Consider the following 22,090-nt stretch of genomic DNA (forward strand, 5'->3'; position numbering starts at 1 on the left):
GTGTCTCTGGGCCGAGACAAACCCACAGCACGTAGACACACACAGAGCACGTGGGTGTGTCTGGGCCGAGACAACACCGCAGCACGTACACACACACACACCACGTGGGTGTGTCTGGGCCGAGACAAAACCGCAGCACGTACACACACACACCACGTGGATTCCCCGTGTCCCCCCGACACACACGTGGGACGAGTTCCCCACAAACCCATGATGTCACCCCCTTTTTCGGGCGGCCGCCCCATTGGCTGGGCTCGCGTCACGTGGCCGAGGGGGAGGAGGGAGGGATGGAGGGGGGGGCAGCTGCTCAGCTGTTCGTCTCTGGCGGTGTGAGACGAAGCCGCTGTTCAGCGTCTCCCATTTCTTTTAACGTCGTTGTTTATTGCTACATTTTTGTTTTGTTTGTTTCAGTCGACTATTTGTTTGTTGTTGTTGTTTAGCTCGATGTGATCGCTTCATTTCGCCTTCTTCGCGCTTGTATCGACCCGCGTGTCGGTAACAACCACCACCATCACCACCACCCGCCTCTCTCTCTCTCTGCGTGGCCGCCAGCCACATCGCGATGGGCGACAAAAGAAGCCCCACAAGGTAACGTCGTCGTGTGCGCGTTCCGGCTGGGGAGACAAAGGCGGTCGGGCGTGGTGCTGGATACAGCGACCCCCTCCCCCTACCACCCCCCCCCCATGTGTCGGTCGTAGTCGGCGCTTCCTCGCTCGCAGCACTTGCCCCCATCAGCCTGTGTCGACTACACGGGGGAGCTTTGTCTTTGTCTATTTGTGTCGGTGTGTGCGTGTTGTGTAGCACTTCACGTGGCCTTTAAAGTGCACCTAGCCTGGCACGCGCGCGCCGTGGTGACGTGATCGCCACATCGTGGCGAATGGCGGCGGCGGCTGTGTGAGTGTGATTGTGTAGATCGGTGTGAGTGTGTGAGTGCTTGTGTGATTGTGTGTGAGTGAGTGTGATTGTGTGTGATTATGTGTGAGTGTGATTGTGTGTGTGATTGTGTGATTTTGTGTGTGTGATTGTGTGTTTGTGTGTGTGATTGTGTGTGAGTGTGTGTGTGATTGTGTGTTTGTGTGTGATTGTGTGTTTGTGTGTGAGTGTGATTGTGTGTATGTGTGATTGTGTGTGTGTATATGTGTGTGTGTGATTGTGTGTGAGTGTGATTGTGAGTAATTGTGTGTGAGTGTGATTGTGTGTGAGTGATTGTGTGTATGTGTGTTTGTGTATGTGCGTGTAATTGATTGTGTGTGATTGTGTCATTGATTGTGTGTGTGTGAGTGCGATTGTGTGTGAGTGTGCGATTGTGTGTGTGTGTGATTGATTGTGTGTGTGATTGTGTATATGTGTGTAATTGATTGTGTGTGCGACTGTGTATGTATGTGTGTGCGACTGTGTATATGTGTGTGTGCGGTTGTTTCTGAACCAGTCCCGGGCCTCCCCTAGGTCGACTCAGCCTAAAGTGAGTACCTGGTGCGGTGTGTGTACATCACCACTGGGGAGACAAAGGCGGCCGGGCGTGTTTCTGTCACCCACCCCCTCGTGTGCCGTGCCGGCCTTCATAGGTGCTCGCTAACAGCACTTGCCCCTACAGTCTGTTAAGGCTATATGGGGGATCTTTGTTTTTGTCTTTGTTGTGCGGTTGTGTGTATGTGTGTGTGTGTGATTGTGTATTTGTGCGTGAGTGTAAATAAATGCGTGTGATTTGTATATATGTGTGAGTGTGTACATGTGTGTGTGTAATTGAATGTGTGTGTGATTGTGTATATAGGTCGACTCAGTCTAAAGTGAGTACCTGGTAGCGGTGTGTAGTCAACATCGCCACTGGGGAGACAAAGGCGGCCGGGCGTGGTGCTGGCCACCCACCCCATCGTGTGCCGTGCCGGCCCTCATAGGTGCTCGCTAACAGCACTTGCCCCAACAGCCTATGTAGGCTACACGGGGGACCTCTATGTGTATGTGTTTTTAATATAAAGTCATGATTATAATTGATTATTTTTATACAGGTTACTGCGTACAGCCTCTGGAGCCTGGGTATTTAAATGAAAGCAATATGTGTTGTCATAAGGCCAGATGCATTTTTTTAATTGGAAATCCTGTTGCATGTGGTCGTAAAACTACACCCGTGTACGAAGTAAAGATGTGAACTCAGGCTCTTGTAGTTACATTGTGTGGCCATCTCGCGTTCCGCCTTCTAGTCTCATCCAGGTCAATTGGGAGGAGCAGATTCACCATTAAACCATTCCAAATCTTCCACCTGCCTTTTTTTTCGTAAGTTGTTCACACGTGGCAATCCTGGCGTGAATGCCAGCGTGTGATCATTATTGCAGAGTGTAGGTCTGATTTGGTCCCTGGATTGAGTTGATACTCAAGAGATTGATGCGAGTCTTCCATATTTGGCAGTGGATTACAAGTCCATGACCAATGGGGTTAATGTTGTTACTCACTGAGAGCAGTTGTGTGCCAGAAAGGACAAGGTAATGTGGCTCTAGAAAGGGTCAGATTCTAGAGCAGGGGAAGAGAGGTCACACTGGCAGACGAAGTGGCATGAATATGCTCTTAAGGAAGTCCACTTGGAGCCTACTATGATGCAAGGGATGGACAAGACAGATGGCGGAGCAGGGAAGTTAATACGATGGATGTGTGGCAGTAGTTGCAAGTTGGTGCATTCCACCTGTAACCCAGCACTGTGGTGGCAAGGCATGGTGGATCGCACACGTGTTGTGAAACACCCTTGCCATGGGCATTGCGGTGACCCATACTCTGCCTTGCCAGGATAACGGAGGGACAGCAAATGTGGACTTCCCTCCCATCCGTGTGGGGAGGAGTGTTGACCACCTCGTTACGCGTGTGGTTTTCTCCGGTTGCTTTGGTTTCCTCCCACATCAATGGAGTTGGGTTCATCAAACAAATTTAGGAAGAACAAAACTCAACACATGATTCAGTAAGTGCCGTAAAAGATGAAGAACTATTGTTTAATAGGCGACGTTTATGGGCAATGATCCTTCTATATAGCACATACATAGAGGGGGCAGAGAGATAAGAGTGGATAATGTGAGTTTGAGACGGCACTAAACACCATTGGGCACGATGAGAACTTCGAGAATGTTTTCTAATGGCCATGTTTTTTAATCGGCATGTAAATAGTTAGCTCATTCTAGCTATTGGGTAACACAGGACCCCACCGAGCTTTGGTTCTGACTGCCTTCCCACTTGCCTGTGGTTTTCTGCGCCTCTGAATCTACGGAATCTGTGCGCATTACACATTTGCAACTTTAACTCTTTTTTTTACGTTTTGACTGGCGTGGAAGGAGATTGGAAACTCGGAAGGAGGTGGCCTAGGGAGGGAAAATTAGTAGCTTGTGGCGGTGGTCCAGTCACGTGATATTACTGGTGATTAGAACTGACTATACATTCAACCAGATTCCAGTTACTCTTGGCATCCATCAGTCGCTCCTACCCAGTCTCCTCACCCCGATGGACACTCGACCTACTGGTGGACGTGGTGTTGGAGATCACGAGGTCGCGAGATTGTTGAGTAGGAGATGAAATTAGAAAGGGAGGGATCCATGGAGTTCAAGAGTGACTTGTGTGTTTGCGTGTAGAACTCTTTTCACACCGTACGTAGCCAACCGAGCTAATCAGAGTTGCGGGGGAAGGACAATTGATGAATCGTCAGCTTGGGTCTCAACATCACCAGTGAGTAGAGGGGGGAGGCCTAAGATGGAAGTGAGGTGAGAAAAGTATGGCATGAGCTTTGAGTTTGGCTGATGGTAGATGGCTGTTTTTGGTTGGAGCACTGTGGGAGGTGGTGGGAGAGAAATGCTCTAAAGAGTTAACAATTTGTAAATTTACGGTAAATGATTTAAAGTGAGGTGTGGTAGGGACAGCCATTCCTTCGCTTATGCATTCGAGTATACACAATATGCACATGTGTGTAGCGATGTATTCATACATAGAGAGTCTATTCACGTGTGTATTCATTCGTGCGTTAGAGCGCACACATTGCATACGCATGGATTGTGACGTATCTGTATATGTGCAGCATTGGTTCAGTACAAGCAAACTGGACTGGTTTTGACATTCGTTATTTATTTTGTCTATATATGCATTTGTATGCAGTGAGGAGTGTATACACAGGCCTTGTACATGTGCATAGTGATTTGCCTTTGTGTATGTTACATGTCATGTATGCATCTGTTGGCTTAAAAGACTAAACCACAGTATTTCCCAAATAAGGCCATTTTCACGACAACATTGTGAACTTTATTTCCCCTCGGTTACACGACACATATCGTTGTGAATTTGTACTGAATCTGTTGTGTATAAATAATAAAAAATATCTTAAGTGTATGTATACGTGTGTTATATGTATGCATTTCTCTCGTTATGCGAGTATATACGTGCGAATCATCTGTGTGTCGCCTTAAGTAATATCTATGCGTGTAATGATTTTATTTTTTACATGTAATTATTATGCATAGGTATAGTATGTCTTTTTAAAATGCAAATCTGTGTGTACCCTGTATGTACGTGATTTGTGCACTGTTTGTACATATCTGTGTCAACACATGTGTACTATACTGTCCTGTAATTCTATTCACACGATGCATTAAATATGCATCGTGTGAATATCATACACAGGTACATGCACTGCACGCATACCAGCGTATAGACGTGCGTTTTACGTGTCCCGTTAAATGCACAGCCATTTGCTCTCTCCGCTATCCCTTCTTTAACCAGACGGTGAAACAGACCCATTAAGATACATGAAACAACATTGCCTGTTTTGCAAGGGTGGACCTGGGTCATGTCCTGTGAATTTCCCTCGCTTGCAATTGCACCGTCTCGTCTTGTGCCCATCCTTCTTGTCCAATCCTCCCATTTGCTCCACGTTTTTTTTCTTCCTCCCTTTTTCTCCCCCCCCCCTTTCCCCCTTCTCCACGGCCGACCCAACCTTTTCTTTTTTTTACAATTCCCCACAGGCCGAAGAGACAGGCGAAGGCTCTGTTTGAGGAGGCATACTGGGACTGCAGCGTGTGCACGTTCAGGAACAGGGCGGAGGCGTTCAAGTGCAGCATCTGCGACGTGCGGAAAGGCACGTCCACACGGTGAGAAATTGATAACTTTTGCCTTCTGCTTCCAACCCCCTCCTCCTGTGAGCTGGTGAATTTTCTCGCGTGGAGCAGCCTTGTGTCGACGGTGTACTGCAAGATGTTGTGCAAGTACCGGCACTCACCGAGATACAAATGTCCTGACTTGCGAACATCCGCACTTGCGAACGAACCGCCGTAAGATGTTGTTATTTGTAACCGTCCGTACTTACAAACCGAACCGCGGGACTATTTTGTTCTGCGGAGCGATCCTCGGCGAGATGTTAATAGTCCCATCATCCTGCGCCCTTGCGACAAGCAAGCCAGCATCAGGGCTCGAGGTAAGTGAAAATATAACCGATTTTTTTCTTTTCATGGTACTTTATTTTATGTTTTATTTACACTACAGTATTTATTACAGTATTATATACAAATGTACAATATTTCTTATTATTTAACAATGCGTTTGTTGAACCATAACACATTTTATAACACTGACCGTACTTGCATTTAAATATTTAGTTGCAAGATACGAACAAATCGACTTACGAACGGGTCTCGGGAACATAACCCGTTTGTAAGTCGAGGACTGTCTGTATATTCCTTCTTCTGAGTAGTCTTGTCATTAGCACACTACGAACCGAGCCAGTTGATTCATCATCATCATCATGGTCAGTCAAGGTATGCCATCTGCTTAAAAGTGGGCATTACGGATCGGGCAACAGATGGCAAGCATTGGTTTCAAAAAACAAAATAAATGACTGATCAGTTTCGGGTATTCAATAATTCATGGTTCTCAGCATGCTAAGAACATTCATGTCGCTTTCCAATGTTTGAGTCAATGTGTGCTACCTGCTATGACATATGGTTCAGAAACACGGTCATTCACGAAAGATGTAGAACAAAAGAGAAAAATGTGCATAGAAGCGTGGAGAGATGTTTGATTGAAATTAGTGACAGAAAAATGAATAAATAGATTAGAGAATACATGCAGATGAATTACATCATCCGAAGTGTGTTGAAAAGTGGACTCGGGAGGCAGGAGATGTCAGAATCGAAATATTTATCCTGGAGAAATCAGATGAACTATGAAGCTCTTTTTCACAAGTGTCCAGTCGGGAAAGGTCAGAACGGTACAACAACAAACAATACAAAACACGATAGGAGTGCAAAGTATAGGAAATGTAATCAAATCACTTACAAATATACAAATAAAATGCAATACAGATGAATACAGTGGTACCTCGGTATACGTCGTTAATTCGTTCAAGAAGGTAGGACTTATACCGAAACTGACGGATACCAAACGAATATTTCCCATAAGAAATAAAGAGAAAGGAAATAATCCTATCCAGAGTATAATAAATAATAAATAATATTTTATTTATTATTTATTATACATTAATGGGGTTGTATTAAATAATTTTAGACACTACTTATTGCTAAAATGCATACATAAATTAAAATAAATGCATAAACACATATAAATAAAATTTAATGTCACTTTACCTTGCTGAGATGAGTTGATAGCCTACGAGGATGGTGGTGAGGAAGGGGAGGAGTCGTGAACGGGGTCTATGCGGGTACGCGGTGACTCATGCCGACCCATACAAGTTCTAGCAAGCGCGTCGTATCCCAAGCAAGACGTCGTATCCCAAGACGTGTTTTTCTCGTCAAAACACGACGCGTACCAAATTCGACGTATTCCAAAGCGGTCGTATACCGAGGTATGACTGTGTTTTAAAAAGTCTTACCAGGTAAAGCCCACTGAGCTATTGACTTATTTTTCAGAAGCGACCTGGCCACAAATGAAAGCCCATCAAAAAGTGGCTTATTATCTGGAAATGTTATATCAGTAAAATAATATAAATAATCACGAGAAGAGAGACGATGGCCAAAAATAAGAACAGTGGTAGCAACCATGGCATGGAACACATCCAAGAGGATGTCCAGCTAGTAGATAGAGCGATGAAATCAATGTGTCCGGGTGCTGGATGGAGTTTTGCATCGCAAGATCTTAACAGGTGGTGGTGTGCCAGCTTGGGGAGAGGCCTTCATCCAGCAGAAGATTGATTATGGCTTATAATGATAACTAAATTTAAAATGCAAGTTGGTCATGTTGTTTGCTCAAGAGCACACAAATCTAGTTACACAAAAACACAAACCAGGGAACTTTCCAAATTATTCAGAACGTGAAAAAAAACTGCTTTCGCCTTGTTCAGCCACATCTTCTTCCCTCCCAACTTTACCAAGGTTTGAGAGTCCCCTTGCCTTGGATAAGTTGTCCAGGCGGATGTTGAAACTGAAGTCCGCTTGTACAAAGTTTGTTTGGGAACCTGCAAAACTATCTCCAAATGAATCAAATTGCAGCAGCCCAGACTTCCCACCTTGCATACGTAATCATAACCACATCACCCCCACTCCACAGATCCCTCCACTGGCTGCTTACGAAATTCTTTAACACATTCCTGCGGAGGGAGCTGGTAGGAACGTTGGGTTGCTCGGTCAATGGCCAGGGTCAACGGCGGCGTGGTGTATTCCGCAAATATGCCCGACTGAGGGCGGGCACAAGCCGGCGTGAGTAGGTTAAACGTTGAGTTGTATAAGGGCACCACGGGGTGACCAGCCCCTCCCCACCCAGCCCCACCCCTCCCACCCCCCACCCAGCCCCACCCTCCCCACCCAGCCCCTCCCCACCCAGTTCTTCCCCACCCTCCCCTCTCCACCCAGCCCCACCCCTCCCATTTTTGGATGTACGACGGACGGACACAATAATCTCCTGTGGGCTGGTGGAACCAGGAGGTTCCTACCAGTATCAGTTAAAGGACTGCCTTCATCCCCTTCAAGATCTACCCCTGGACTTGCCTCTGCCAACTACTCCCATGACATCTTCCCCTGCTTCCCCTCGTGTGCTCGCTGTGCCAGGCACCAAAGCCTTTTGTCAATAACCCCCAGTGAACCTCTGCTGTGTGGGTGGGTGGTGGCATCTTCTCGGCTGTGAGCTGTGCTGTCTAGAAATCCCTTCCCCAGTTGTCCACTCTGGCAACTTTTGTAAACCTGTTCAAGTCAAAACCTAAGGCATCTTTTGCTCTTATTATAACTCTTCGATATAAGTATCTTACACAGCACCATACCATATGATAATATTCCTGTTTGCCCTGTGGTATCCTACCTCCAATTTTGTACAGCATTTTGAGATGCAGTCACATTTGGAAGCCCTACAGATCACGTTTGTATTGTAAAAACTCAAATATTATTCAATAATGGCCGTTCTTCGTAACATAGAACCCTTTTTTCACTTGTAGAGATTGATCTCTAAAGAAGGGCTGTTGCCCGAAACGTTACCCGTTTATATATTTTAGGGGGCAGTGTTATTGACAACACATGTGTTGACTAGTTGCCATCTGTACCCCCTCACAACGCAGAACCGACAAACTAATGTTGTTCCATGTTGCGTTGTGCCTGCCTGCTGTGGCCGCAGGAAGCCCCGACTGAATTCACAGCTCGTCGCCCAGCAGGTGGCTCAGAAGTTCAGTGTTCCCACCAAGAAGGAGAAGAGGGAGCGCGGTGAGAAAGAGAAGCTGGACAAAGACAGAGAGGCGTCTTCCAGCACAAGCAAGAGGAATCTGAACAAAAAAACAAGGTATGATTACGGTTGATGCCTGTTGATGTTTGCCAACCGGTCACGCTGAGGACTGGGGTCTCCATTGGGAAGTGTTCCCCTTATGACAGCCACTGCTCCCGCCGTATACAGCAATCCCCCCCGCGATAGGTTTCCACGTGCGTTGTTCCGCTTATACGTTTGCTGACTAATTGGGGGAACATATTTCCTTGCAAGTGTAAAGTTTCACATATGCATTGCTTTTAAAAATTGCGCAAAAGTTTTTGCGCATTTGTTTTTCACGCGGTGAAAACGGTCTACTTTGCGATGTAACACAGTACTGTACGTGCGATGTAACACAGTACTGTACGTGCGATGTAACACAGTACTGTACGTGCGATGTAACACAGTACTGTACGTGCGAAGTTCGTACCGCGGAAAATCCCTCGATCACGTGCCTCCATCTGCCAGCCCCGCCATGTCGTGCGTTCAATGTGCACGTGTTATGTAGCCATACTGTGTAGCATCACGTGATAGTTTAAATAAAGTAGAGTAAAAGTACAGCACTTTACCATCCGGAATGCTCCATTAACCGGCGTCTGTCATAGATGGCAATACTAATCGTCCTTCACGTATCCGGAAACAATTCCCATAGCCATCCGGCATCTTGCCGTGCGGTTCTCAAAGATCTGTTGTTTTTTTACGGAAGCCTCAAGACGCTGCCGAGTGGTGGCGCTAGCGACAGTCTGTACATACAGTACTGTACCATTGTATACTGTACTCTAAATTGCCCCACTGCTTCTCTACAATCAACTTAGAATGCTCTGCAACTGACTGGTAAGTACCCCTGTAAAAGAGTATATTATTTCTCATATCATAGTTAAAATGTAAGCTTAGTTTCTGTCTTGAAAAGTTTAATGTACTTGAAAAATGTGGTGAACCATGAGTATAACTCTCCGATAACTGGCATATTTGATTAACCGGCATCCTCCATCATGGATGGAGGATAACAGAGCTTTTCCTGCATAAATGACGTATGAGATGAGTTCAAAACGCCACAGTTGATGATGATAGCTCCTCTGGCAAGGAAAATTTCAAAGAAAAAGTATTAATCTCGAGGTTAAATTCGACGTTTTAGTGTATTTTTTATATTGCTACAAAGCTTGGCCTACCCACGACCTCGGTGAGAACTACTTGGGTTAACGCAGGAAACGTTCTAGAATGTGTTCAAAATGTGGCGCCTTTAACTGCCGCCAAAATGACTCGTCTAGCAGTTGTGGAATGGTCGAAAATATGGAAAGGCTTTTAAAGTGTCAGAATTTCAGTTCCAAATCAGTCGCTTCTGGACCATCTGTGGTAAGTATTTGTATCAAATTGTTTGTATCTAGCATGAGTTAAAATGTATGCAAACTTATACTAATATGCATTTTTGCGCACTTTATGACACTTAGTCACGCATTTTCTTTACCAGAAATGTCAGCTAGGAAGTCAACCCCTGATTATAATATTTTTCATGGGAAATTATAGTTAGCTTCAAGTAATTTTGAGTTGAGTATCATTTCCCTGGAACGCATCACTTATGTATCGCGAGGGATTCCTATACTCGGATCAATGCGTTGGTTTCGTAGTAGTCTCCGGATTATAACCAAGGTTTTTGCATTTGTTCAATATAGCTCATGTGCAGATTGACGTCTGATGTTTTCACTCCACGTGCTGTGGGAGCTTCTTTAGATTGCTTCTTTCTTTTATAGTGCTTGAAGAAGCTTCCAGGATGTGGAGCGAAACATCGAACGTCATTGCAGAATGACTCGCGTTTTTAACCAGGAAAGCCATTGGAGAGATAAAGTTGTTATTAGATGGCATCTGCCACTTGTAGCTATTTTGCCTTCTAACATTCACTTTTATACAAAATGCATTTATCTGACTATGTTAACAGGTAGTGTGAAACAAAATGTCGAAGATTAGAAATACATTTTTTTTATCAATCTTATCAGTATTCAAAACAATATTTAATCAAGCAAATGGCCGATTTAAAACAACTGTAATTGAAATCAACTAAAAATCTAACAACATTTATTATATAGTTGGTCGCATGCGTACAAAACAAAGTACTGGCATGTACATCACAACACTACTGTGTTGTAAACTTGTTGATACCTGATGACATGACAACATCACAATGTAAATGTTTATCCATGGGCGGCGCAGGCGTTTTAACGTTGAAATACATTCACAAGTTAAGATTGCTTGTCTCACATGCTAATGTTTATCTTTCGCCTAAGGAAGTGGTGCCCCCCCCCTCATTGTACAGCTCGGCAGGTTGCAGGTCATCCTCAGACTAAAGAAGAAGTGAGCCCTCTGTGTGAACAGCACGTTGTCATCACTGTGGTTTTAAGTGCTTAAAAAGGGAACTGAAGGTAACACTGCCGGGGCTCATTGTGCAAAAAAAAGTTTGTGTACATTTGCATTCTGGCAACGAAAACGTCAGGATGGCATGTTCCTACCCGACTATGCATGGCTGCAGCCACCACTAGAAACACGTGTTCTCTCACATTCATTGTACTTACTGCTTGGCATTGATGCCACGGTTCAATGTGCCACGGTATCACGTTTTTTTTTTATCCATAATGATGAGGGCGGGGTGAGTTGCTTCTCTTGGTGAATCATTCTATCCACAATTATCGGTAACTATAATTAATAAAAATAATAGGAATTAAAATATCATTTATTTTATTTCTATTATCATTTCTATTATTTTTATTATTATTTTTTACCTACGTGACTTTACCGAAAAAACCTGAGAGTATGAATCCTTGCAGTCACGAAAGCTTCAAATCTAAAACAAAAATTAATCTACCACAACATTTGTGGGTAAACGTAGAGAATCCAGTGCATGCGCTACGCATCTTATCTTACCCACGAAATAATTTTGAATGGTGGATAACTACGCACTTCCTGGTGGCATCTTCTGGGTCTACTGTCTGCGGATTAACACCGCGCATCTGTCCAGGCCCTCCTGTAATAGGAATAGTAGCAGCACACCCATATGCTTTGGCGACAGGCCAATCTATCATTTTCTAGTTTTATTACACGTTGTTATTTCTGCAAGGCATTTGGCAATTCTGATGAAACACCCCTCAGTGTATATTTAACTTAGGTCGTATTGACATTAATACGTGTACTGTGGCACCACTTGTAAATATTGTTTAAACTGCTATTCTATTAAGGTAGATAGATGCTACTGATAGTGTAAAGTAATCACATAGTTTAAAAGTTAACAATGGATGAAGATTGTTATCTTGTAATAAAAATTGATGCGATGTCTTCAGTTGATTGTCAGATGATGTCAAGCTAGATTTGCACAAATGTACCACGTATTTCCATTGATCTAAGTCACTGTTCCCTTGCACAACCAAGCTTTTGGCAGTACTCGTCTTCAGTGGTTGGTGCCAAATCAAGTCGAAAAATTGCACAATCTTATCGTTAAGGGATGGGCTCTCCATTTTGACAACCGATCTTGATTTCATTGACAGCCAACTAAAAATGGTGATTTGTTTTGTTCGTGACGACGGATGAGAGTACGCTGGGCCTTTTTTTTTGTCAACCGACAAATGAGGAATTGCCGCTTCAGAAAGATCCACGGTGACACCATCGGAGCGGTTGCGCGTTTCCAGAGGTTTGCGGTTCGATTCCCAGCTCGTGGTAATGCGTGTCGCTGTCCGCATAGCGGTGGACATTGGTGTCGTTGGACAATGCCGGTGTCCTCCAGATTTGTCAAATGGAAGAGAGATAACCAAAAAAAACGACTTACAATTTACTCAGTTGGAATATACATCGTACCCCCCCCCCCCCAACTTCTGTCAAAACATGGAACGACCCTTCTGAAAAAGAATAATGGCACTCGGTGAGGTTTTCCCCGGGTAAACGTGCGTAGTAGTCGTGGTAATAATAATACGATCACAATCATTGGTGTACCATCATCGGTGTACAATTTCACCCTCTGTCGCAATGGGTTAAGTAAGACACCGATGTGGGTGTCCTCAATGTATAGCTCAAGCGGAACAGACAAACCCAGAGCCTGCCTAGAGGTAGAGAATTGTTTTGAAACTCAGCTAATGGAGTTTGGAGAGGGGAGTGTTTATAAGGTATGTCTACAAAACCACACATGTTATACGTGTCGTATCACTTGCTTGTGGGTGTATTTGCACACGTGTAAGAATGCAAATGGGTCATCCTTGTTATTTAGTGGATGTTTCAATTTCAGATTGATGATTTCAGACTGATGACCGACTCTCTCTTTGCTTAATCTGAAGCGACTTATCATCATGAGCCGTGTATATCCACTGCTGGATGAATGTCTCCCCACATCATCATCCCACATGGTCCTGTGATGCATTTCCTAAACAGAGGAAGAGTTGTACTTCAGGGAAGAGTTGCCTGGATAATATTAAGGTCCTGAAACTACTGTAAGTTTAAGCTGATTACATTTTTTTTTTCTGCAACAGGCCATGAAGATCTAGAAATGTACCAATTCTATGAATAACTAAATCAGCTACGATATGATACAATTGGTAAATTCATTGTAACGCAAGTTAAAATGTCCAGGGGGTGAGATGATTATTAGTGAATTTGGTAGTGCCGCGGTGGTGAGATGTTTTCTCCCTCGCCTGGTATGGAGGAGATTGTGGGTTCGGTCCTGACCCTGATGCCTGTTTATATGGAGTGTGCATGTTCTCCCTGTGGTCGCGTGGAATTTTTATCCAGGTCCTCCAGTTTTTCCCTCGACTTTTCCCTCCACATTTAGAATCAACACGTGTTCAGAAGTATGTGGCTGCTATAAATGTCCACATGATAAGCCACTTGGTTGAACTATCACTTGTGGCCAGGTCGCTTCTTACCTGGTAAACATAAAAATAGTTTAATTCTTGACTTAAAGCTTTCGTGACTGCAGGAATTCATATTCTTGGGTCTTTCCGTAAAGTCACGTAGATAGGTTAATTTTTTTTGTTATTTTCTTTGAACCTACGTGACTTTACCGAAAGACCCAAGAATAAAAAATAGTTTAGTTTAAAAATGAGGGAAAAAATGTGAACTGGAATTCCCAACCACTAGGGCCGTGAAGCTAACACGCGCCTGTATGGAGGCGGCTGCATTGCGACATTTATAAATTAAAGTGACTTAATTTTCACGAAAAATCACACCACGTTGTCAGGGACGTCTCTCACCTTAGCAAATTCAGCACGGCAAACGATCGCAGGCCGGTGCGATGCACGTTACATTTTAACATTGGCAAAGAATGAACAGAGCTAATTAAAGGCGAGACTAGGACAACGTCAAACATCTAGTTTTCAGGAGGTAGGGGAACAACGACTCATTATCAGCAACAGATTGAACTCCCCAGAGAAGCAGAATGATGAAATGGATGTCACTTTCAAAATTGAGATCACTAACCTTGTGATGTGCACTAAAAGTGGGTGGTTAATGTAGAAAGCTAGAGGACTAGTTATCTAAAATCTTAAAGAATGCATGCAATAAGGGGATGAATAGCAAAAGGATGAATATGCTGAATAAAATGGAATACGTAGAACTCTGTAAAACCACTGAGAAAATAATGAGGAAAGAAAGATTGTGAACTACCAAAATGATTGAAGATGTAATAAGCCAAAGAGGTCACGAATATTGTAACAAGGAGGTTTATTGATACAGATCATGTAGTGACTATTATGGAGAGGCACACATGATGGACATGTGCCACGGTAGAACTTTTTTTATTCATAATGATGAGAGCGGGGGGAGTTGGTTCTCTTGGTTAATCATTCTATCCACAATTATCGGTAAAAATAAATCCTATCTACCACAACATTTGTGGATAAACATGGATAATCCAGTGCATGCGCTACGCATCTTATCTTACCCGCAAAATAATTGTGAATGGTGGATAACAACGCACTTCCTGGTGGCATCTTCTGGGTCTGCTGTCTGCGGATTAACACCAATCGTAGGAAGTCTCACGCATCTGTCCAAGCCCCACGTGTAATAGGAAGAGTGGATAATAGGGTAGCGGATAAGACGAGTTTTACTTCACAGACTTAACGAGCCAAAGCGTGACGGAAGGGCCAAGTTGGTATTTGAACTCTGCAGTCTTCCAACTATCAGACGGCCAAAATCCCACCGCAGTCCCGCCTGGACCCAAGCGGTCCTTGCGTCGTCGCGCTCACGGTGTCGTTGTTGATTTATTTTTTCTCGCACCTATCTCGGGGCAGGCCCAAGCTGAAGAACATCGACAGGAGCAGTGGGCAGCAGCTCGCGGTCACCGTGGGCAACGTCACCGTCATCATCACCGACTTCAAGGAGAAGAAGCCCACGGCAGGTGCCGGCGCGGTGGCGACGGGCCCCAAGGGCCCGTCGGCGGGCGGGGCGGCCCGGGGCGGTTCGGAGAGGGGCGGCTCCAGCTCCGACAGCAACACGGAGAGAGATGAGCCCTCGCACCCGACCTCGCCGCAGAGGGACGAGTCGCTGAGCGGAGACTCGCACTGAAGCGGCGGTGGAGGTGGCGGTGTTAGGGGGAGGGGGGGAGGGTGGCGAGCGTAGGAATCCGTCGCAGATTGATTTGCGTGCTGTGAAGTCTCTTTAAAGTGCTCGGAGAGCGGCGAAATTTCAATTTGGCTTCTTTTTGGCAGGCCCAAAAATAGTGCCGTGTTTTTATCGCTGTATGCATTTGCACCGGAACTACACTGAGAATCAGTTTTTATAGCCGAGGTAAATGTGTGCCTTGGTCAACCATATTTTTTCCCAACTTATAAAACCTTATAAAATGCTGCGTAAGCATATCTTATACCAGCAGTGTTTTGTTTTTTCCATAGGCTGTATCACGCCGACTTTTCAGTGTACAGAAATTTAAGGTCAATTCACCAATGAACTTGTATATGCCACATTTCACTGTGATAAACCTCAGCACAAACATTGGGTGCTGATGCGCCAAAACTGATCTGACATTAGAGACTGTCAAACAAAAGTTATTAGTTAATTTAGAGCAATAAGTGCTTTCAAAATAGAAACAAATGTAAAATCTGTTGGTGCTAATGTTTTGGCCTCAAAAAAATGTACGTGTTTATTTATACATAAACAATGGAGCTGAACCTTTTTTACTTTAATAACATACGTGTCATTTTAGTATAACACGTGAATAGTAGTAGCTCTACAGCACACACTGGCACTGCAAATAATCTGCATTGCTCAGTAAATACAAAGCTTCTATTCAATTTGGCTGTGTAAAAGACAATGGCATTTTTACAATACAGTACAGGGATTTCAGACGGTTAACTTTATATATTGCTGTCCGTAAACAGTTGTTTTTCTCTATTGCGGTTGTCCCTTTCCAATGCGTGGCAAGAATACGTTTGTGGTGCCTTGTGTTTGTACATACTACATCGGTGGCTGTATCGTGGTGTGCGCTTCTGTGCTATTGGCTGTGCCAGCTGCTATGCGAGACGTTTTTTTTCGGCCATGGCACGGCATTTAAATGTGGGGAGGGCTTGCTTGCCGCATATAATTTGAACATGTTCTCATGATCTAATCGAGTGCAGCACATATTCGGCCTGGCAAGTGAGAGCACATTGACACTTGCCCAATTAACTATTTGTATCTGGGATATGATTAAGCCATAGGTGTGCACTCCACAATGTCGGTGTGATTATCAGAAAGATAATGAACCCTGCCAAATGCACATGTACGGACACTCGCTTAACATTCGGTTTTTGGAGTTAAATTTATTGTATCTGCATCAATTTGCGTGTGATTTGAACCGCACGCTCCCCTTAGCGTGCGTCGTCGTACAAGCGACAGCGTCACACCGAGCTTGTAAAGCGCAATCTTGGCACGGTTTTCGTGAAATCTACACCACAGATTGAATTGTGAGGTTCCCATCATGCGAATTGCATCCTTCGGCTGTAAGGGGGTCTTGGATCGGTGTGGTGGTTGGTGGGGTTCACACAAGGGTGAGATTTAATCGACCTTCATTTTGGGACTGCCGAGTTGTGAACAAATGCAGACACACTCCACCCACCGATGCATAATCTGTTCAATATGACGGGAACGAAACAAATGTCTCACTCACTTCATGGTCGAGGGTGAGAAGGATCTGCGTGGAATGTGCTGTATGGCCAACCGTTATTAGGAAAACACAATCCCTGAAAAGGACTGAGAAATAAACAAAAATTAAAACTGTACTATCATCGAAAATAATGGCAAGAGCTCAATGTAGCTTACCTCTCCATATGCTGTGGGACACTGGCATTGTGTTAGCGTAGCATAGTAGTTGGCACCTTCATTGCTTGGAATAAACTTGATGGAACTTGAATGGAATGAAAGTACTCTATAGATATACTTAAATATATACCTATATTAGAAATTATTGTGCAAATTCGAATACATATATATATTGTAGTCTGTTGCTTTGTATTTCAGCTATGCATTCATATATTCTTGATTCTGTAACAGTGCCTCTACGGCAAGTTTGTTAGTGTTTTACCTGTTAACTATTGGTGTTGAGAAAAAAAAACGTACCATTGTATTAAATCTTGCAGCCCTTGAGGAAAGCAATTGCTAAAGGTGAAGATGCAGAGTTTTAATAAATATTTCTGGTTCGTCTAAAATCTCAATCATAGCGTAGTTTTAAATGAAAGCCTTTCCAATGCCACTTGACGTAAACCAGACCTGTCATAATCAATTTAAACGATGGAACAATAAAACTAAATAATAGCCCTACTGTGAAATCGTAACTCACAAGAAAAAAACACACATTAATGTGATCCCTTGCATATTTATTGGTGCTAGTGCAAAAGCATGCCTCATGTAAAACCGATATTGTGGTATGTTTTATGTGTGTAGTCGTGTAAGCCCTCGTTAATATCCACATCAATCGTGCCCCTGTTGTACTTAAAGCACTTACACGTGGCTAAATTAATTTCGGTAATTGTTTTGTGTCTTATGAGAGACTAATTATTGCCGTGCATATGTGTGCATGCGTGTTTGCGTGTGCTGTACCGTATGTGCACAATACAATACTTTTGTTGTGACGAAACATAACCGAGTATGTTATGGCAAGACGCGTACATGACGGGGAAAAATAAAATGCGTCTGTAATAATCAATGACTGATAATTTACAATGATGCATAATGGAATTTATTGTGACTATCAGTATGCAAATACGATTACAATGAGTGTGTGTGTGCGCGCGCATGCATATAGATGTGCACAGTAATACCACGACTTTCCAGATTTGTTTGCATTTCCGCACCTCAGATTATGTCGGCTCTGTACTGCGTGAAAGAAGTTCAACATGCATGCATGCGTACATGCATGCGTGCATGCATTTAGCCGGACCAATGCCAGACAAATGACGAACTCATTTGGTGCACGTAACGGTGCTCCCAGGGCACCAGGCTGCAGGCAATGCAGGCCCACAGTTGCTGTGGCCCAGACGGTGTTGTCACTGTGTGTACTATGGAGCTCCCTGTAATGCCGCGACCTCTTGTCATCTTGCTATCGGCCCTTCATTGCCTTCCTTCGGATTCTCTCGCCTTCTGTTACGGTGCTCGGATGTTGCCTCACGTTCTCTCATTGTGCGCGTTGACTGCTTGTGTCTTGTCGGAGTTGCGATACGCACAGCACATTCATTATAGCACAGTCGTTGTTTTTTTTTTCCTTCTATATACATGTATTTTCATTTTATTTTACGGTCGAGTAAATGTATTTAAAACGAAATGATTTCAAATAATTTTAGTCGCTGTATGTTTTTAATGGTAGGTTTTATTTCGAAGGTTATTTCATTATTGTCGCATGATATAGATTATTTTTTTGCAGCAGGCTGGACCGAGGCTCCCCCCCCCCGCCGCTTTATTAGTCTGCATATCGATCAACAGCCGTGATGCTACACAACCCAAAATAAGAGGTTTCACTTCATGCGCTAAGATGCAGCAAAGCAGAAACGGCACGGAAGGAGGCAGCTGCCTGCTGAGGAGCGCACGTAGTAGACACACAACGCTGTCCCACGTTCCCACCACATCGCCGCAATGTCGAGTGAATGCGAACCGCACGGAGCGGACATGTTGCTTAGAAGTGGGTTCGGAGCGCGAGATCGCACAAGTCGAACCCGCGTCGAGTGAGAGAAACCTGTATCTCGCGAAATTTAAGTGGCACATTTTAAAAATTGAATGTAGGTCAGCGGTCAGGTGGTTTGATTCTCTGCGAAATTGCGTTTGAATAGAAGTTAGCTGCCCATGATAAAAGCAGGTTCTCTAAAGTGATGGTCTGAGCCTAGTCACTCATAACTACAACGACAACAAAACAAAATATTACTTTGAACGTTTTGCTTATTTTTGGAGGAGTATTTTACCTTTTGAGAAATACACCAGCTTTACTTGCCGTGTGATGAGAATTGTTTTTCTGTAGCACGGTGAGCTGGAAAGTTCAGCCCCCCCCGCCACCCTTAATTCTAGATTTGAAGCTTTCGTGACTGCAAGGATTCATACTCTTAGGTTTTTCCGGTAAAGTCACGTAGGTAAAAAATAATAAAATAATAATAATACATGAAAATAAATCAATTAAATCACGACGTTTCGGAGGCAACACAAGTCTCCGTCTTCGGGTGGGACCGTCACTGCTAAATTTATTTACCTGTTGTCTGAAAGAGGCCACATTTGAGCACTAGTCCTGAGATGTCTCCTCCTGAGATGTCCCCTCCTGGCTTTGGTCTACCAATAATTGTTGCACTGCTCTGCAAGAATCCCACAATGGATGGATGCTTTGTCACATGACATGACACCGATAACATGAATTGGAATCTCCTTCGAAAGACAGGAATGTTTGCAGTGACGTGATCAGATCGCAGGGGTTATTTTTGAAAGTGTCTGTCCGTGCACGGCAGCTAAAAAGTAAAAACTTTAGAATGCCTTTCTTACACATTTGATCAACGGACTAGTCACATTGCAAATGCAGAACTGTATTGTGATCACTATAGTTCTACTGTTCATCTACTTTATATAGAATTTGCAACATTCTACAAAGCACATGGCATTTTGAAAACACTTCTTCAGATACTTTATTTTCTTTGGTTGCATTAAATTATATTTCAAAAACGAAAGTGGTGTAACCACGACGTAATTTCTGGATAGTTTCAGGAACGTGACTAGGCTGACTTGGAATATGGATTATCAGCACTACAACGAGATACAAAAGTATGCCTGGCCATGATAATTATCCTGTATGCCTATAATCCTATAAGCAGATTTATATATACAAAAATCATGCAGATAAGAGAAGGGCATATTAGCAGCGCTCTGGATTGGTCTGGCTCAAATTAAGCACCTGGGTGTAACTCTTGAATTATATAAGCCCTCTGCATGTAGCCAATAGCAAAATGCTATGTCATTACTTGCTGTGGACATGCATACATTACAGGCAACTTCAATACTACAGATTATTATAAATATAAATTGTTCGTATGTTCTCGTGTTTCAAATTCAGTACCAAAAAGCAGTTTGAAGAAAAATGTTCTTCAAAGTGACATTCATATCTGCATGTTTGTCAGCCTTAAGTATGTTAATGCATAACGTTTTGTGCTGACTTTTTGACAAATCATATATTGAGCTATTAAAATAATGTTTAATATTGTATTATTACTATTGTTATGCCATAATAAGCATATCAGAAAAAAACGTGGTTTTCTTTCAGAATTTCCTGCTAATAAATGTCGATGCGTCATGTTTGACAAGGTTGTTGTTGATGTAATCATATGGATGGACTGAATATTCTCGGTGGGTAGTTGACAAATACTTGAAATGTCTAAGTGGTGCTAGTACATATTACGTATTATACGTGGCTTGTTTTACACTTTGTCAATTTGTTTCACCTTTTATACTTTGTCTATTTGCATACATTAGCAAAAGTATTGGCTTATTCATTTGTCCTCTGACTCATTTTTGTATCATGAAGTATAATAAATTACACAATATTGCTTTTGGAGTGTTGCCATTTCCTCTCACAATATACAAGGTTTCATATTCTTGGTTCTTTCGGTAAAGTTACGTAGAAGGGAAATAAATTAAATAATAAAAATATAAAACAATAATTCTCACAAGCAATCATCATCAGCTGATGATGGTTGCTTGTGTTGCAGTCGAAACGTCGTGAGAATTTATTTTGTTTTATATTTTGATTGTTTTATTATTTCCCTTCTACGTGACTTTACCGAAAGAACCAAGAATATGAATCCCTGCAGTCACGAAAGCTTTAAATCAAAATATACAGGGTGTTTAAAAAAGATGGACCCGAGTTCAAATCACTATGTCTTTGAAATTGGGTCCATCTTTTTAAAACAGCCTGTATATTGCATGTGAATTATTAGGTTATTTGCCATTAATATCCAATGTAGGTGTGTTATAAAATCGTATGCATTCATTGTTGGTACAGTCACATTAATTTCAGTAAGTTTATATGATTAAAGACTAGATCATAAAGCCTGTCCTTGCGAGGCAAAATATTTCAATAAATATAATAATTAACATCTGATTTTTTAAAATTGTCTACAATCAGACAAAACTTCTCCAAAAATGTGTTTTTTCGCAACAAAAAACAAAATAGTTGATTACTTGTTTCAACTTCTTACATTTAAAGGCGTGCTCATCGGAAACGGATCAATTAAAACATTCCGTTCCTTATTATTAGAAAGAACAAAACAATGAATTTAATACTCTATGAGGGGAAGCTCCTATCTTTTTCAATTTTCGAATTCAAATACACATTAAATGCGTATTTGTTTCGTTCAAACCCGCTTTAACGCTCTATAAAACTAAAAAACCCGCAATCTTATCTTTTGAATGGTTTCTGAATGACACGCACAAACATTTTACGGGGCATTTTAAAATGGAGATTTGGGAGCCTTAAAATAAAAAAAATATCTGATTTTCAGATTTTTCTGTTTGTGTCCTATGTACCAAACGTCGCTTTCTACCTTGTCGGGAAATACCCTTAAGGGTTTTGAGACAGATTACGGTCTTGATTAAAATAGAAGATATGCACGGAAATGGCTTGGAGTGGTGACTTGCTGTGGTTCGCGCACTCTGCTGTGAAATTGACCTGCTTTCCGATTTCCACCAGCGGCGAGCCCCAGTGGTGAGTGATATCTGTACCCGTCCTACCCACACCCCACACAAAGCTGACGTGACCAGCATGGTGAAGTATGATCACGCAAAAATTCACATCGCCAGCAAAGCACGGGGAGGCCTTCATCCAGCAGTCGACCGACTGAGGGCTGCAAATGATCATTTGGCATAGAATCAAGATATGATTAAACTTTGAATCAAGAACATTTTTCGTAATACATTTGTTACTGTG

General features: G+C 43.0%; 1 protein-coding gene across 1 annotated transcript; it reads left to right on the forward strand.

Annotated features, from left to right (window-relative positions):
- Positions 1–265: 265 nt before the first annotated feature.
- Positions 266–20,711, forward strand: LOC144731716 (YY1-associated factor 2-like). Its single transcript, XM_078612903.1, has 4 exons — positions 266–588; positions 4,986–5,111; positions 8,575–8,736; positions 14,958–20,711. Exons 1-4 carry the CDS (start codon positions 563–565, stop codon positions 15,229–15,231), a joined length of 588 nt encoding a protein of 195 aa, XP_078469029.1. The 5' UTR covers positions 266–562; the 3' UTR covers positions 15,232–20,711.
- Positions 20,712–22,090: the final 1,379 nt, after the last annotated feature.

Source organism: Lampetra planeri, chromosome 40 (assembly GCF_965212315.1).
Source record: "Lampetra planeri chromosome 40, kcLamPlan1.2.h2, whole genome shotgun sequence".
Lineage (NCBI taxonomy): Eukaryota > Metazoa > Chordata > Hyperoartia > Petromyzontiformes > Petromyzontidae > Lampetra > Lampetra planeri.